At 41.8% G+C, this 19,626-nt stretch overlaps 1 protein-coding gene across 1 annotated transcript in view; it reads right to left on the bottom strand.

The window, feature by feature from the left end:
• RALGAPA2 (Ral GTPase activating protein catalytic subunit alpha 2) overlaps positions 1-19,311 on the bottom strand; it is a 136,683-nt gene extending 117,372 nt beyond the window's left edge. Inside the window, exons 1-3 of the mRNA XM_035565481.2 lie at positions 19,041-19,311; positions 8,613-8,723; positions 6,188-6,237 (exon numbers count right to left, since the gene is read on the bottom strand). Coding sequence (XP_035421374.1) covers positions 6,188-6,237; positions 8,613-8,723; positions 19,041-19,146 — 267 coding nt within the window. The 5' untranslated portion in view covers positions 19,147-19,311. The remainder of the gene's footprint in view (positions 1-6,187; positions 6,238-8,612; positions 8,724-19,040) is intronic.
• Between the last annotated feature and the right edge of the window lie 315 nt (positions 19,312-19,626).

The following is a 19,626-nucleotide window of genomic DNA, read 5'->3' as shown; positions in this document are numbered from 1 at the left end:
AGATTTTCCCCCCCAAAAAATAATTGTGCTTACTCTGTGTCTGGATCCAGGGACAAATGCTGCTCATATTCTCACCACATTCAAGAAAGAAGAAATTCCATACAAAACGTGGATTTACAGGAATTAAGAGATTACAGCATAAACTTCCTTGTACAAACTATATGAAAAACACAGTATGCTTTTATAAAGAAACCATGAAACATGAGAGCGCTTTAAATTACATTAATGCGTATTGGTAAAAAAATAAACAAGCAAAAAAATCCAGACTGATAAACTTTTAGTACATGCATGGTCTGTGGGAGGCGGGAATACCTAACCCATCTTCTTAGCTGTCTACAAAACTGCAGTCATACCTAGCTACACTGATAGCACCTGAAAAACTTAACAACAGTGGCTACATTGATCAAGCGACTTGGAGAAACTTTACTACATGAGGAGGAGTATTTATGAAATTCTAAGAACAAATATTTCATACAGTGAATATTCAGTGAATACACTGAATCAGCGTACTGAATTTTATGACTTCACCAGCATGAGGCGTGGTTGTTCTTAACTAATAAAGCATCATTATAGAGAATGGAAAGAAATGTCTGTATCAAAAGCAACAGTGTGTTTTTATTTTGCTACAGATGCAGAAGGACTGTAGTGTCAGAGGAATCAGTATCTGACCGTGCGAGAAAAAAAAAAAAACTTATAAAAAATTCCAAGCTTTCACAATCAAGTGATGCCATAATGCTTTTATGGGATGTAGCAAACTTACAAAAACATAGTGCACCTTTTACAAGCTCTGTGATATATATGGTGCTCCACTGACAGCCCTAACAAGCAATGCCTCCAAGTCACAGAAAACAGTAACAAAAGAAACAGCATGAACATGTTCTGAAAACACAATATAACTCTAAAGATGGCTATGCCCTACCAAAGGAAAAACAAATTTGTTTTGCACATCATTTTGGTCTTTTAGTGGAAACAAGGAAAAAATAAAAAGGTAATTACAGATTTGTATCATTTCTTGTATTTCTATTTGGAAAGGGACAAGGTCAAAAGACTTTAGAAAATTTAAAATTAGATCTAAGAATTCTGTAATATTAACGGTAAAAACATTTTTAAATGCACTATTAAAATTTCATATTGATCCCTTTTATTATTTTCTCTTTGATTAATATGTTGTTTGATGTTCTGTTGAATGACCAAACTACATATCTGATGTGTAATTTATTAAAATCTTAATTGTACAATTGAGTAAACTTAGTTTTCAGAGCATTTGTGGAGAAGGATGTTACTTTTGCTTAATATACACACCAGGTGTCACTCAAGAACAGCAGCAAAATGCCCACCAAACTACACCAGAAAAGACATAAGTCAATTCCTTTCATAAATATTCGTATTGATTTTCAAACAGCTAACCCTCAGCACTTGGGTTCAGGATTTGTTAATCCTAAGTAATTACCTAGTTAGCTAATTAGAAGAAAACCCTAGCTCATGCTGACAACAGATTAAATATGGCAAGCTTAACAATAAATTAGTTTTGTTTCCTATGGCTGACAATATGAATGTTTAATTACCTGACATTTATATTTTTTTCATGTCCTGTATTCTGATTGACATATTCTTGGTCTGTGCATTAAAAGCTGTTCTCCTACAATGCATTAAGTTATCGAGTGTCAGAGACATAAATGGATTGCAAACTTACTTCTAGTAAATAAACACCATGAAGCAGATCACTCCAAATTTCACACAAATTATTCCTCCTTCCTCTCAGCTACTGATGACTGGGCTGTAATGTAATTCTCCTCACTTGGGACCAAATCAGCACTTTGTTCATATAAAACTATGTGCTTCTTTCTTTCTTCATGTTTTCCATGTAGTATCTTTTCCTGATGTTTTTAAAGCTATACTAAATGGTTATTAGCCACCTGTTTTCAAGACACAGGAATACATATTTATTCACTTTAACTGGGTGAGTAAGCATTAGCTATTTTCCATTCAATGACATAGCCACAGAAATTTAATTACTTATTCAAGACCACAGAGCAAGCTTATTAATGAGCTGCAATTAAAATGCACAGCCTTGCTCAGTAAACGAGGTGATACCTACTCCACTTGGGGGCAGGAAGGGATAAGCAAAAGCATTTTTCCTACCACCCAAACAGGCCTAGCAGATATATGACCTCATGTAATTTGGTGCTGCCTTATACAAAATCCTAAAGCAGACTCTACTACTAATATTTAAAAAATAAAAAATAAAATTTAATAAATAACAAACACCCTGAATTGGAAGATTGTGACTGTGGTAAAAATAAACTCCCCACCAACCCCGAGCTTCTGCAGGATTCACTGCTCCAGCTGGATGCACTTAAGTCTGTGGGGCCTGATGGGATTCATCCCAGGGTGCTTAAAGAGCTGGCTGATGTCATCACAAGATCTCTCTTAATTATTTTTTCTATGGTCTTGGGAATCTGGAAATGTCCCAGGTGACTGGAAGCTGGCAAGTGTTGTCCCAGTTTTCAAGAAGTGTAGGAAAGAAGACCCTGGCAATTACAGACCTGTCAGTCTCACTTCAGGGCCTGGTAAAATTATGTAAAAGTTTACTGTGGGGAGTTACTGAAAAGCACTTGAAGAACAATGCAGTCGGTCACAGCCAACATGGGTTCATGAGGGGAAAGTCCTGTTCAACAAATTTAATTTCTTTTTATGACAAGGTTATCCACCTAGCTGATCAAAGGACGCCAGAAAATGTAATTTTATTGGATTTCAGAAAACCTTTCAGGGTCGTTTCTCACAGTACCGTTCTGGACAAAATGTCCAGCATACCGTTAGAAAAGTACATAATGTGATGGGTGAACAATTGGTTGAAAGGCCAGGCTCAAAGGGTTATGGTAAATTGGGTTACATCAAGCTGGAAGACAGTCACTAGTGGGGTTCCCCAGGGCTCCATTTTAGGGCCAGTTTAATGTTTAAATATTTTAATGTTTTTATAAATGAACTGGACACAGGACTCAAATGCATACTAAGTTTGCAGCCAATACTTAAATTAGAAAGAGCTGTTGACTCCCTCAGGATGGAGAGGCCTTGCAGAGAAATGTTGACAAATTAGAGGGCTGGGCAATCACCAGCAATATGAAGTTTAACAAGAGCACATGCTGGATTCTGGACCTGGGAAGGGGCAACCCTGGCTGTATACACAGACCAGGGGACGAGAGGCCACAGAGCATCCCTGCAGAAAGGGGTCTCGGGGTTCTGGGTGATGGCAAGCTGGTCACGAGCCAGCAGTGTGCCCTGGCAGCCCAGAGGGCCGGCTGGCATCAAGCACAGCACTGTTGGACAGCCAAGAGAATGGATCGCTCCACTCCGCTCCGTGGTGGTGTGGCCTCACCTCAGCACTGTGTGCAGTCTGGAGCACCACAATTTAAGAAGGATATCAGACTAATAGGGGGGTGCCCGAAGGAGGGCTACAAGGATAGGGGAGGGTCCAGAGGGCAAGACATACCAGGAGCAGCTGAGGTCCCTTGGCTTGTTCAGCCCAGAGCAGAGCAGGCCAAGGGGAGGCCTCATGGCAGCCTGCAGCTCCCTCACGAGGGGAGCAGAGGGGCAGGCACAGAGCTCTGCTCTTTGGGAACAGCATGGAGCTGGGACAGGGGAGGATCAAGCTGTGTGTTAGGGAAAGGTTCTGCACCCAGAGGGTGGTCAGGCACTGGGCCAGGCTCCTTAGGGAAGTGGTAAGGGCCCCAAGCCTGCCAGAATTCAAGAAGTGTTTGGACATTGCTCTCAGACATAGGGTTTGGTCATTGGGCAGTTCTGTGTGGAGTGAGGAGTAAGAATGGATGATCAGTGTGGCTCCCAACTCAGGATATCCTATGATTCTCTAACTATCAGAAAACACAACCCCATTTTCAGATGCATTCTTGTAGCTCAAGGAGGGAGAATAAGAAAACTGAAATGAAGTCCCTGGCCTCAAATTCAGAAGATGAGACCACAAAATTCCAGGATTTCATGTAATTATTTTCAGAGATTTTTTCATATTACAGGCATGTTAGACTAAAGAGCACCACTCTTAGTCTAGTTAATCTAATTTTTATATCGACAAACTACACATTAATGCAAGAAAAATGAAGCCACATCTTTGAGGCTACTTTTTTTTGGTGGTAGTTTCTTTGTTTTAGAGGAAGGGGAGAGGAGTTAAGAATATTTAATCCTTTTATTAATTCCAAATCCTAGGGTGCCATTGAAAATTGATTTTTTTTTCCAAAAATATAACCTGCAATATAAACAAAGTTAACATTTTTATCATGCAATACTCAAGTGAAAACTAAAAATCCAAGAGTAATTAACTAGATGTTGATTGCAGCATCACTGCTCTCTGAATTCAGTGACAGGTAAAGCATATGTTAAGACTTCCAGTGTACATTATGAACAAAACTGTACGTGTCAGGCTTTCTTCTGCTCCAGTGAAATTTGCTCACATCCAAATATATTACACATTCAAAATAGACATAACTACACTGACATACTGTCACACTGACAAAGTAAGAAATAAGTAGTATTGCCTTGAACTAGTCTACCCATGCGATACGGAACTGAAATATATTTAGTTTAAAAAAAAAAGAGAAAAAGACTATTTAACAGCTTTAGCCCAACAGAGGCTATACAGTTATTGAGCACTTGCTCACAAATTCTACTGGGAAAAAAGCTGGACACTTTCAGAGAGTTGATCTTCAGTTCCTTTGGACATACATATTACTGTATAATCTTCAATTCATTTTGAGAAGATATATCTCAGATATTACTTTATCTATATTACTTTTATATTCTTGAAATTTCTTGAAGTATTCTTGAAGTAAAGTAAAATATTCTTGAAGTATTTATATTACTTTTATATTCTTGAAAACAAGCTATTGACATATATGGTTACCAAATTCACATGGAAAGCCCCGTAGCAAGACGACTCCTCTTCACGCATTTTCTACATTTACCTTCCTGGAAATCCTGAATTTGGATCAAACCCCACAGATGTTAGAATTTATTGTTCAATAATGGACAATATTAACTTGCAAAATTAACCCAACTTTATAAGAACTGAAGTCAAAAGTAGTGTACTCTAAGAAGCGTCAATGAAACACAGGTTGCAAGGGTAATAAAGAAAAAGGCTAAATCACAAAGCAAGGTATTAAACACTTCCTTCTAACATATTTCAAAAGCTAATTTTAGCAACTAGCAACTTTTATTTGCAATTTGCATTTTGTCATCACAGACATTTTCAGACTTGGCAACTACAGAGAGAAATATACTTAAAGAAAAATTTGAGTTATAGGAGGTAGCATAAGGATTTCATTAACTGTTATTCTGCTCAAACTAACAGCCATACCTTCTTATCAACAAGCATCCCACCTTCTTTTGTCTTCTGAGGTAGTCTTATTCACTCTTCAAATTGTGAAATTTTGACTGGCTGTGTTAATTAAAACTCTCCTTCATACATCATGAATTACCACAATATAAAGTGTGCTCAGTAATTTGAAAAAATTAAAAAGGAAGAGCAAAACTGAATGATCTACAATTTACTTAGAACTGATGCATCGCTCATATCCTGAATGTATTCTCATTCAAGCACTGCAAGGGGAACTACAATAAGGTATGCTGCTGGTGCAGAACAAGTTCACCACATGAGATTTCTCAGGACTAAACAGCTACATTTTTATATCTGTAAAGCATTTACGTTATAAAAGGAGATTTTTAGTTAATCTTTCCATTAAAATTTACTGGAAAGCCTCAAAATTTGAAGGAGCTTCCCCCAGCCCCTCCCTCCCCCCTTTTGGTTCAACCAACCTGTCTTCCACCTGAGGAGAACCAATTAATAAAACAACTGTACTTAACTACATATGACACTGTTCAGAGGCAGATTTCAGACTATTTTTCAAGCTAAATTAGTTGGCTTGTCTTTAATAAAATCTCTTAACTCTGGATATTCCTTCAAGCCAGACATTTCCATGGCATAAGATTTTTATTTTTTTTTATTATTGTATCTGAAAACTTAATGCACGCCCCAGTTCTTTTCTGCCTTTCACCTCATATAATCATGGACACCTACTGTCATTTTGACTGATACCTGGTTTTAACCCTCAGTGTAAAGATATAAGCAAGCACATGACAAGATTTCAAATAAGTTAGTTCCATGGTATGGAAAACTTACTTCAAAGAGAAAGAGAATGGAGTCCAGCTCCTCCCTTTGTGATTTATTCCCTGCCAGAGAGAAAACAATATTGTTTGCTATAAGTAAATGGTATGGTGAGACAGATGTAGAAACTACACTGCTGTTATTCAACTGAAGTCAACAATGCTGTATTTGGTTTATTTTTCTTCATCTAAGAGCAAGATTTTTCTAAATTTCAGTCTCTCTCTCTCTCTCTGTCCTGATATCCCTCATTCATAGTCAAGAATCACAAATCTGCAAAGCAATGTGATTGGACTCACCTTGAAGCAACCAGCTATTCTTAACAAGGTATCCTATCTATCCTCAACATTCAGATTTGTTCTGAGAATTTCTGATGTTTTCAGGTGGACAGACATATACTTAACATGGGAGTGTGGGAGACAATAAGAAGGGTTTTGTTTTTTAAGATATGTGCACAGAAAAAGGAGGACCAAAGAAAACATAGGTCCGCTACTTGATGGGGAAGGTCACCTCACAGACAAGGACATAGGCAAAGCAGAGACATTTAATGCCTTCTTTGCCTCTGTCTTCAATACCGATGATGGGCTTTGGGACCCAGGGTGCCCTGAGCTGGAGGACCATGACAGTGGAAATGATAAACTCCCAACTGACCCTGAACGTGTGCGGGATTTGCTGCTCCACCTGGATCCATACAAGTCCATGGGTCTGGATGGAATTCATCCCAGGGTGCTTAAAGAGCTGGCTGATGTCATCGCGGGACCTCTCTCAATTATTTTTCAACGATCTTGGGAATCTGGAGAGGTCCCAGTAGACTGGAAGCTGGCAAATGTTGTTCCAATTTTCAAGAAGGGCAAGAAAGAAGACCCTAGCAATTACAGGCCTGTCAGTCTCACATCAGTGCCTCGTAAAATTATGGAGAGGATGATCCTTGAAGTTACTGAAGCGCACCTGGGGGACAATGCAGTCATTGGTCCCAGCCAACATGAGTTCACGAGGGGTAGGTCCTGCCTAACAAATTTGATTTCCTTTTATGATTAGATCACCCGTCTAGTCGATCAAGGGAAACCAGCTGATGTGATCTTTTTGGACTTCAGCAAAGCTTTTGACGTAGTTTCCCATAGGATCCTACTGGACAAAATGTCCAGGATACAGCTAAACAAAAACATCATACGATGGGTGAGCAATTAGCTGACGGGCAGGGCTCAAAGGGTTGTGGTAAATGGGGCCACATCAGGCTGGCGGATGGTCACTAGTGGGGTCCCTCAAGGCTCCATTTTAGGGCCAGTCCTCTTCAATGTTTTTATAGACAATTTGGATGTAGGACTAGAAGGTGTTTTGAGCAAATTTGCTGATGACACCAAACTTGGAGGAGTTGTAGACTCGGATGAGGGTGGAAAGGCCTTGCAGAGAGATCTAGACAGACTGGAGAGCTGGGCAATCACCAACTGCATGAAGTTTAACAAGAGCAAGTGCCGGGTCCTGCACCTGGGACGGGGCAACCCTGGCTATACATACAGACAGACGACGAGACGCTGTAGAGCAGCCCCGCAGAGAGGGATCTGGGGGTTGTGGTTGACAGCAAGTTGAATATGAGCCAGCAGTGTGCCCTGGCAGCCAGGAGGGCCAACCGGATCCTGGGGTGCATCAAGCACGGCATCGCTAGTCAGTCAAGGGAAGGGATTGTCCCGCTCTACTCTGCGCTGGTGCGGCCTCACCTTGAGTACTGTGTGCGGTTCTCGGCACCACAGTACGAAAAGGACATTAAACTGTTGGAGAGTGTCCAGAGGAGGGCGACAAAGATGGTGAAGGGCCTAGAGGGGAAGACATATGAGGAGCAGCTGAGGTCACTTGGCCTGTTCAGCCTGGAGAAGAGGAGGCTGAGGGGAGACCTCATCGCAGTCTACAACTTCCTCGCGAGGGGGAGTGGAGGGGAAGGCGCCAACCTATTCTCCTTAATCACCAGTGATAGGACCTGTGGCAATGGTGTCAAGCTGAGGCAGGGAAGGTTTAGGCTAGACATCAGGAAGAGGTTCTTCACTGAGAGGGTGGTCGCACACTGGAACAGGCTCCCCAGGGAAGTAGTCACTGCACCAAGCCTGTCGGAGTTTAAGAAGCGTTTGGACTGTGCACTTAGTCACATGGCCTAAAATTTTGGGTAGACCTGTGTGGTGCCAGGAGTTGGACTCGATGATCCTTACGGGTCCCTTCCAACTCGGGATATTCTACGATTCATTACAGGGTAAGGGCCTTCAGTATTTCAAAACAAGATGAAGGGATACGTATGTAAGTGCACAAGACCTGATTTTTGTGCTGAAATGACACTTAAAGCAATAAACATATTTAGAACTCTTTTCAGTTACTTACAACATTTCAGGCAACACTTCTCCATGCTCATCTTTACTGACACCAAAAATTAAGGTGCCGACAAAACTCTAAAACTTACCTTTTTGTTTCAAGCTATTTTCCAGTGTTATGAAGTTTTCATAGAAGATTAAAAAAAATTGAGAATAATTGTTCTCAAATAACTGCTTCAGGTCACTTCCATCCACAATATCTGCAGAGGAGAACAAATGGAGTTTCAACACATCATCAGAAACCTTAAAACTGTTTTCTTCATGCAAATTGGAGGATGAGATAAATACAATACAAAACAATTTTGGGAATATCATTATATATTCTATACTAAATTGTGATTCCAGTGTTAGAAGTAAAATATGGAAATGTACATTTTTAATTTTTTTTAAAGGTCTACAGTGTGGTTTAGGTTCATTTGTTTTCTGTTAACAAAATAAAAAGGGGATATGTCAATATATCACTTCCATAAAAATTCTTAATCCATGAGAGACATTTTTTGCTATCAAATATTAAAGCTGCCTGATATCAAAAGGATTCACTGTTTCTCCAAACAGGGGATTACATAAAATATTATACTGAATTCAACCCTTTTTGGTAATCAGAAGTATACATTACTGAAAATTCTTCTCTGTGATACAAGTACAGAGTAGAAGGGCTGAGCCCAAATACAAAGGAACTATATGATTTAGCCACCATCACCTAGGACTACTTTTTAGCCCATTTGTTAGCCGATGACACTAGTAATTCATTTATGAACCGGTTTTAAATTACTTTACAAACTGCACTACTCAGTAACTGCCCTACAAAGATCTAAGACTCCTTAGCAAATTCAAAAGAATTCATTTAAAAATAAATATATGAAGTCTTCACTCAAGGGTAAAATCAACCTTGTACATTGAGTAGAGGAAGCTTGCAAGACAGCTCTACAAAGGAAGTCGAGAGAAAAGGGGTGAGAACAAATGAAGGGTAAAATACAGTCCAAAAAGACCAAAGAGACCAAAGAAGTATTCACGGTGAGTGCCTGAACACCATGATCTGTATCAGCCAATAACATTACATTAAAAACAAAGGTAAAATTCACACATTTCATTAGTAACAAAACTTAAAATTGCAGAGTTTTCAATTAGTCAGGTCCATAATTTTTAAGTTTAATTACAGAAAACTGAGTTACGGTTGTTTGTAAAAGTTTATCCTGTGGTATGGCCTGACAAAAGAAAGCTTATTTTTGCCTTCATTATCAAATTTAATTCAGTAATCGATTCTCTGAAGAGTTAAACTTGTGTCAGACAGCAAATTGTTTCAGTAAACTAAAAATCCGGGTGCCAAGAAGTCCAAATGAATAGATTTAAATTAATGTTGCCAGTAAGATCAAATGAAAGTTGATTAGAGGAAAAAAATATGCTATTAATTAAAAAAAAGATGCAGTATTTAAGGGCCAGAACAATATCTTGTCTCATTTTTCAAGATATAGAAACTATACAGTCACAGATACACCAACTGAAACTGATGCAGAGAAGCGCTACTGTGGCATCAGTGAATGTCGGTATCTGAAGACCTTCATCACCACTGCAATATCTGAAATCAGATTTAACATGAATTTTAATATCCATCTGGACGTAATTCTACTACAAGAGCACACAACTCCGGAAGCCTCCAGAACTAAGTTGAAATAATTTCCTAAATTAAATCAAAACTAAAATGATTCTTTAAGATTTTGAGAATTAAAAAGATACCATGGGAGAAGATTTGTTTTCAATTCAGCATGAGACTGGAGGAGATCTCAAACTAACAAACCACTTAGGCAGAGCATATCTGAACTAATCCTGTCCCGCCGTGTTCAACATCAGTAAGCACCAGCAATGCCAAGCAACACAGCAAACAGAAGAAGGGCACCGTGCACGACTCGTAGCTCAGATAAGACATCAATGAGTAGTGGCAGCACCCTGAGCATGCACCCTGGACCTCTGCCGCCACTCTGCTTGCTTGGAACTGCCCTCTGCCAGCACCCAGGGACCAAGGTCCAGAGCCACGGAGAGGTGGTGGTACAGCCAGCCATCGCACAGTTCGACCCAGGCAGCATGTGAAATGGCATACAAGCTGGACTTCTAATTAAAAAGCAGATCATTATTTATTAAATACATGAACCTATGTTAGACAAACCGAATCAGACAAGAAAATTGGTGTAGGAAAGCATTTTGAATGTATAGTTAATGTTTGAAGCAGAGGTCATAGATCACTGGGCTAACAGACTAACTGTTCCTATTGCATTCCTTCACCTCTTCTGGAAATCCCACCAGCCAAGAATACTTCTGAAAACCTGATCTGCATCTTTTAGATTGTCACAGTTAACACCTTTTCATTACCTCTCCATCTTTAAAACCTCAGACCAGAATATTCCTCCATGTTTTTCATTCTTCTGTTTCCAAACCACTTCCAGGAAAGTATTTTACAAGGTACCTTTTGATGTCAGCAGAGCTATTTGACCAAATAGTTTCTGCATTGTCAAGCAGGTACTTTTGGAAAAAACATAAATGCCAACAATGATTTCCATATGCAAAATGCAAATGCAGTTATTAAATTTATCTGGCAAGTGGATCAAATGAAAAAAAAAAACAGCATACTTTCAACTCTTTTGAAAAAATAATGAAAACCCACACATGCAACACTTCCTCAGGCCTTAACCCAGGGCTAAAATTTCAAATAAACTTATTTTTAAGAAAAAAAAGTGATCTAACACTTCCTAAACCTGGTATTTGCTAAACATACTTTGATTTTGTTGGTTTCCACTTTATTGTAATTGATTTGGTCAAGGAAAGATGATGATTCCACCCATAAATAAGAGGATAAAGGGGAAGAATCATTAACAACATTTTTTCTCATTGAAGTTTCATCTCTCAAGAAAGCCATTCATTAACCAAGACAACAAAGCTGACTACAGCAAGAGCCACCAATAATATCGCATATCTACAACAGAATGACATTAGCCTTGGACAGCGTTGGGGTTTTGTGTTCCCCCCCCCCAAAAAAAATGAATAAAGTAATACCTTTTCAGTAGTAAGGCTTTGTTTGGTGTTTGCACTATGGAAACAATTAGCACATGGAAACTCTTTTCCATGATATCTTTTTCCTACAAGCTGACGGTCTCAAATTCACAAGCTAAGTGCAATTATTCCCCTCTATGAATGCGTTCTGTTAAATACAACTCTAGGAGAAAACAAGGCTTTCATTTACAAGAATTTCATATGAAAGTATGAGGTCATTAAAATGTAAACAAAAAGGAATTTTTTCCTTGAAACTGTGAAAGGAGGAGAAAGGAACTGCCTACTCAAAAAAATGTAAGTTCTCTATTCTATAAATGTGGCATTTTGGAGATTTGGAGATGACTCATCTGCTATTCTGACATAAGCATGCATTCTCATATCTGCATCCTTTTCCTACTGAACTATCTCATAAAGGGATATAGAACTATAACCTTAAATTTCAAAACTTAAGGTTATGAAGTTTGAACCATAGATGTCAAAAGGCCAACAATACCCCCAGTTACTACTCTAGAACGAGATACTCACTCCAAAAGCAACACTTCCTTGCAATCCTACGGGTAAGTTGCAATTCCAATACCACAGCCCACCTAACTTTAAAAAAAAAAAAAAAAATCAATACCTCTCCTCCTCAGGTCTCTCCAGAGTGGAAGAGAAAACATCTCTGTACAGGCAGCACCATGCACAGTGCACCTGGGACTCACAAGCTTCTTTACTCTCCTGCTTTGGCTCTGCACGCAAACCAGCCACTTCTGCTCATTTCACCAAAAATGATCATCACAGACAAACAAAATATGTCAAGAAAGACTCCTTCTCAAGACGATTTAATACAAGTTGTCAGAAAGCCTAAGACAGTAACTTGGATCACTACTACAGGTCTGTTTGATTTGTAGCAGATAAGGCTCATTCTTCAGATTTTCAAAGGGAAAACATTAGAGAAAGTTTCCTTATTTATTGTTAAAGATACTAAGGTAAAATACCAACTGTTGGCAAATCAAATTGACTGAAGTACTTGTAAGCATTCGAGAAAAATTAAACAGCAAGGCTGGGATTGAATTGAAGGTGTTAGGTTCTATTTTTCTATTTATATGGACCGGTAAGTAGCTCTCACATAACTTCTGCTGAAAAGCAACCACCTTGTGAATTCAGAACTCTGAGCACTAAAATCTAAGGCAAGCTGGCAAACATCGCCAGCCATCAGAGCGCTGGTGCCTTTCCAAAAGCACATATCACCTACCTCCATTCCCCAAACAAGGGCAGTTGTCATTAGCCAGTACTTTTGATCAACACATCACAGCTCTTGCAGCAAAGCAAAGGGAACAACAAGATTCATGACGGCATACATGAAACTTCTATATAGAATATGACAAAGTTGGCTCAAAGGGTGATGGCAAGTCACCCTTACTTGCCTTACTACTTAAGCTTAAAATCTAGGGACTCAAATTACTCTAGTGCCATTTAATAAGAACTTGTGTTTATTACAAGTTCTCATTACCCTCTGTGGTATAAAAAAATAAGAGGGGGCAATAATCATGTCATTAGCACATCAGTTTTCCTTTTATCTTTCTATTAACTGCAAAATGTTATTGTATTCATTTAAGCAGTTGAAATCCTCCCTTAATTCCATGAACTTCCAGAGTCAGCTGGTTTCATGTTATTTATACATAGTTCACACAAACTTGAGGGATTTCCTTTGTCTGAAGTACTTTTTAAAGAAGGCAAAGCAGATGAAAAGATGACTTTGCAGTCATGCTCTGGTTAATGGTAAACTTTTATGACTAGCCTCACCCCTGAAACTACATACATTTTTTACTTACCATCTCAAAAATCACACAATTCTTTCAACTTAGAACTTTAAATATTAAGTAAAAGCCCATAAGATAATTTTCCCTTTTTTTTCCCCTCCCTCAAAGAAATATACATTTGGCAGGGAAACTCAAAATTACTAAAAAGAAATTATTTTAGAAATCTTCTAATTTGAATTAACACCTCAAATTTCACATGTAATCCAAAAAACAATGGCTTTTCTAAACACAGGAAGAAGTTTACAACCATTCACTTTTGAATGTGCCTAAAATAACATCTCTAGCAAGTGTACATAATTTGAGCTGTACAGAACTGTGTAGAACAAAGTCTGAGAACTAAAAGAAAGAAAATTCTATTCTTTATTGACTCATTTTTGGTGAAGAGAGATAATGAAAAACATGATTTCTTCTCGATTTGCATTTTTTTGAAGTAATATATTAAGGACTGTGCTTGGCAACCTAGCAAACTCCGTATTACTCTACTCCAGGAGCTTTCAGTAGGAAGCACCGTGCATTTGTCTACTGCTCCACAGGGAGAAGGAGGACAAGCCCAGCACAACCAGCAACCCACCCCTGCTACCCGGAGCAATGTGGCAGTGCACTAGAGTGCAGGACGTGGCTGCGGCCCCGTCCAGTCTCAAGCGCCCTGCCAGCTGACGAGCCTGCCAAGAGCCGCAGCTCTGAGCGCAGCCGGCCAGTCCGTGCGCACCCAGGAGCCAGGTGCTGCAGCACAGGCCCCAAGGCGCACACTTAGTTCAACCACCAGCCTGCATTCAGCCCTCTGGCACACAGTTTACTCAGGCAGCATGCTCAAAACCAAACAGAAATAAGCGTACAGTCTAACAATCCACCCCAGCAAATGTCCAAGTTTGGGACTCACTGATCTGCAAAGCTGTTTGAAAAAAAGCCAAATAATCTCCCAGGCAATTGCAATCGCAATTGCTTCAAGCAGTCCCACCACCGCTGGGACGAGCTGAGGTGAAATGAGGGAGCCCACACCAGACCTGACAGGGGAGGTCTCCACCATCTCCAGCCGGACACGCAGCAGCATGGGAAGCACAGTAGGCAGCCAGTGCTCCATGCAGGAGCCAGACTCAGTTACCTGAGGCACACTCGCAGCTCGCCTCCACCACACCTTCCAGCACAAGGTTGTCATCCTTAGCACCATTCAGAACAAGAAAATGAAAGTCCAGCCGCTTAATTCAGTTGTATTGTCACCACCTTTCCGGCAGCTCGCAGCACGCCCAATGGCGGCAATGATAAGTTTCCACTTTCACCTATTTCTAAGCATAACGTGAAGATGGCAGCCAACTGAAATCACCACAGATCATTCATGAAGCCTACCCACAGACTGACTTTATAATTTCCAGCCTTAAGCAATCAAGAAGTTTTAAGACCCAAGCATGCACTGAAGTCCCAGGCAAATCGCACTCTGGAATGAATAAAAACACCACCACAAAGGAAAGGAACATCACCTGAAATAAAATCTTATCATGTGGTATCTCATCCATTGTTATGCATAAGCAAATAATGACATTGTCTAGATTAATGGGGAGCACCACAGCAAACAGCAGTCGCTTCTCCACAGCACCATTATTCACAAGAGGCATTGTGTCACGGCAGATCCATTCTTGAAAGCACACGAAAAATTTAAGGGAAAGACACTAAACCATACAAAGCTGTTAAACTAAACATTACAATTCCACCCAAGGCAAAAACGTGGAGAGCAGCATTTCAATTAAAAAAATGTTTTTCCCCCGAGAACAGCCATGGAAACAAAGCCTTAAAGAGCAAAGATACATTTATGTTTAAAAAGCCCCACACAAAAGGCTCCAGGAAACAGTACAGTGGTCTTAATTTACGTGTGGAAATTGTCAAGCCTGCACATCATTACCATCAGTTATAAAAACATGATTTTTCAATCCTATCCTCAGAAAAGGCCATGCTATCGATGCTTCCACACACTGGGTTTGGAAAAGAAGTTACTGCTGACATCACCTAAGTTCTGAAAGTTAGAACATCTTTATAGAAATAAAAAAAAATGGAGGAAATTTTGGTCCTTTACCTTACAGAAGCGAACATCCACTTTAAAATAGTGAGGTCATAATTCTGGTCAGTATTCTGTATCATCATGTAGGTAGACAACCGTCCTAGTGAGTAACAACCCACCAAACAGAGGAAAACACCTCAAAGATGAAGGAACTTGGCTCCTGAAGGGCTCCAGAGACTTGAGAGATGTTATAAGCAATGCAGACTTAAAGCGAATCTTTTTCTTTTCCAGTTTGGGCATTAGACAGACTTACACAGATGACAGCTAAGAGACCTGAAGCAATCGGGTAGGGAAGTATCCAACTATTTTTGAGTCTTTATATCAAAAGCTTTGTTTCCTTAATTCCTAAATCCTTAGGAGAGGTTCTTACCATGCTTTGCTTCATTTTCTGTGTTTGACTAATACCATAAAACCCATACTTGCAATCGTTCCTATGAAGAAATTATCTTAAAAAAAGCCACTCCCATACTATCCACCATGTTTACTGAAGTTCTCAAAAGAAGACATCTCGGTAACATAACCGGAGACTGCTTTGACGCCGTCCCTGCAATAAAACATACCTGCTAGAAGACAGCCAGCTGTCATACCATGGCCCTTCAGCAAACACACCACCAGTATGCTACCCAGCCCTCTGGCACTGATAGCCATTATCACTTAAAACCAATGTTTAATAAGTTTAACCAACAAATCGGGTTGCTGTATCCAAACGTAACAGACACTTGGAGAAAAGGTGTTTCTTCAGAAGTGACATTTTCTTTCCCTAGCCAACCGGGTAATCAGTATCATTACAGAAGACCGCCAGACAACACTACCTCATGCACCACCTGCTTTGGGACATTAATTAATTTCGTCACACTAATAGGCATATTTCCCCATTTGTTCCACCTGTCAGATCCATCATAGGAGCCTGGCAACCTCCTCTGCACCTCCCTGGTTCACAAAAATGAGCACCCTCGTAAATGGGTATACCCAGGAGCCACAGCAACTCCAGCACTGCACCTTAAAGCATTCCTCTCCAATAATCATGTCCTGGTTTTGGTCATGTCCTTCCACAGGGCTGAAAGGGGAACATGAATATAAAGTTGCCATGTTTCTGATATCTTTACGTCTGCTTATTTTAGTGAGGGTGGAAGAGAAGGGAGAAACATATGGCCTGCAAGCCCTGACTACAGTCTTTCAGAACATCTTTCTGAAAGATGGCTTCACAAAACGTTCTAAAACCTCATCTTGGAAACAAAAACCCCAGATTATTTAAAATGAAGCTTGAAATTTTAATATTGATCGTGTGCTTTACAAACAATAAGATAAATATCTAGTTGAAACACACGGGGTAACGCAGGTAAAGTGCGATCTTCTTCTGTCTTTTCAAACTCCTCTCCTTAGACAGGTAGATATATAGTATGATTAAAAAAACACAAGCAAGCAGAACATTTTATACACCTCCAGTACAAGAAAGGTACAAGCTTGGTCCCCAGCAGGGATAAACAGAAAAATGACCACCAGACCTCTTACTGTGAAGATTTTCTACACGCACTGAAGGAACAGGAGGAATCTATAACAAGAACAAACACGTCCTCTTCACTTGTGGCTAGCTCCAGAGCAAAGGCTGAGCGCCATCCACAAGAAGCATGACCATCCCCAGCACAGAGGGACTGCAGTACCAGCCACCTGTCTCCTGGTGCCCTGCACAGTGACCGAACTTCTCTACCTGAGAGCCCAAATGATGGAGCTTAAACAACTATGGACTGGGCAAGGCAAACCTGAACACATTGTTGCTCAAAAGACCTGCGAAACAGGGCCACTTTTAGAGCCTGATGAGACCCCTTACTGATTTGTCCAGCACTTTCTCCACTAATTAATTACCCAGAAAAATCTCTTGAGACAAGCTACTTAAAGGCTGTAGATAAGCTAGATATCTTGACATAAGCTAGTTAAAGGCTGTAGATCGCAGGGAAATATGTTTAAATCAGAGAGAAGTTTAATCAAACCTACAAGAAACAACAACAGTAAAAATCACTTAAATGCCTGTAACCAGCTAAACTCGTCGCTACTCTTCTCACCCAGGATCACATTCACCACAAAAGCTCCTCACTCCACTGCAGCTCACTGAGAACGCCCTTTATGTATTCTCTCCTGTCAGGGAAACACCACAGAAAGAGGCTTTTATCCTCAACACCACTGATGTTCCAGGCTCCGTACCACAGCCAGGTTTTCCCGTGCAGCCTGGCACAGCACCAGGCGGAGGAGCACTGGAGGAGCAGCACCTCCATTCTGCAAAGCCTCGACCTCTTCTTGGGCAGTACTGCTGGTCCTCGCATCCTCCAAAGCACTGGGAACAAGCGCATGGAGGGGCTGAGAATGAGGTGGATGCTGACCGAACGGAGAGAGGCTCCTCCAGGGAAGACATGGTGACCAACTCCTACTTTCTTGAGGAGCTGCTAACCTTGGGCCCTCTCCTCAGTCCGCGACTTGTGTCTCACAGAAAACAGCACCTCTTTGAGGCTCCCACACAGCTGTCAATCTCGACTGAAATGGGCCAGCACACCAACAAAACAAGTAGAGTACACAAGAAGTACAAGCCTCATGCGTCACTTTTTCCTCCCCGTTTCTAAAGAAAATAATCCAAAATAACAAGTATTAACACTGTCACCGATTCTTCTGAACTGGAACAGTGCCCAAGAATTCTTAAAAGAGCCTCTTCCTGTCGCAGTTTGCTGACTAGCAGAACACGAAGCCACCCAAAACCCCACAAACCATAGAACACAGCTAAAATTCACTGAGAGGTTTAAATGTTCAGAATAAAAAGACCAGGGTTAAGATTTCAACTCTACAGGGACACTAGAGAGAGAGGTTCAACATTGTCACAGACACTGGAAGCATATCTCAAAATACAATTACATGAGCCCTTTAAAGTTAGAATAAAAGGTCAAAGCAGCATTGCTAAAAAGAGCAGCCTGTACATATGGGTCTTCTGAAAGAACCAGGAGGGTTGTTTGCTATTGTGTGCCCAAACAACATTGCATTACGAATATTTTGACGCTGAGTGACAGGAGCCAGTTTGCAAAACCAGGGGCAGTAAATCGCATTGCTGACCTCCTAACGGCTTCTGTAACTCTGAAAGGACAGGCACTGCTGCCTTGCAGGAGCCGTGGCCGGCAGAGCTACCCAAAACCACAAGGGAGCTCGAAGGAGAGCTGAGGCAGAGCGGCATGGCTTCGAAAAGGGCTCCAGTCCCTGCCTCGAGGGCAGCTCTTCTCCGTCCTTTCAGAGAAGACGAGATTTAACACCTACAGGTAAAAAAGGAAACCACTTGCTGGCACAACACAACTGCTGGATTTGCTGAGATATTCTGCGAGGCGTAGCTCCTTCCACCGCGTCCTGTCGGTGTGGTGCTAGGGAGTGCTTTCTTTTCCTTTTCTCTTTCCAAGGAGAAGGGCTGCCTTCTCCTCGGGGGGCCGGAGAGCACCAACACCCCTCACACCACCACCGCACACGCCTCAAACACCGCCACCACCACGCGCCAGCACCCCACACACCGCCATCACCACACAGAGCCCACCCCCCCACACACACCCCACCGCCCCGAGCTCTTTGCCGTGCCGGGGCGGTGCCGCGGCTCTCACCCAGCAGCGCCCGGAGGTGCTTGAGGCGGGTCAGCACGTCCCGCTTGGGGTCCAGCGCCTTCTGCGTGCACTTCCTGGCGTCGGCATGGCCCTTCCTGGAGAACATGGCAGGGGGCCGGAGCCGACAGCTCTCAGAGCCGAGGGCAGACAGGCACCACGCAGGAGGCAAGCGAGGGCCGCACGGCTCAGCTCCGCACCACCGCCGCCGCGGCTAGGTGTGCCGTTCCGTCCCCCGCCGTGCCGTGCGGGGGCGGGGCGGGGCGGGGCGGGGCGAGACCACCCGCCCCCCGCCCCGCTGCGCAACCGCCGACGCTCCTTGGGGGCACTACAACTCCCGGCGTGCCGCGCGGCGGGCGGCTGGGCGCGGGGCATGACGGGAGCTGGAAAGTGCAGCGGCGTGGCGTCATCGTGACGTCATGTTCGCTGTTGCGGGGGGCGTGGGTAGCGGGTACGCCAGGCCGTGCGCGAGCATCGTGACAGGGAGACCGGGAGCTCCTACTCGTCTGGGTTCTACCCCCGTAACGGATGTGCACCAAAACTGCTTTGTTTTTCCTCAGAATCAGACCCAGAGGGGCTCAGGTGAAAC

This window comes from Cygnus atratus, chromosome 3 (assembly GCF_013377495.2).
Source record: "Cygnus atratus isolate AKBS03 ecotype Queensland, Australia chromosome 3, CAtr_DNAZoo_HiC_assembly, whole genome shotgun sequence".
NCBI lineage: Eukaryota > Metazoa > Chordata > Aves > Anseriformes > Anatidae > Cygnus > Cygnus atratus.
Note: the sequence above shows the minus strand (reverse complement) of the source record. Positions and strands in the feature narration are given on the sequence as shown.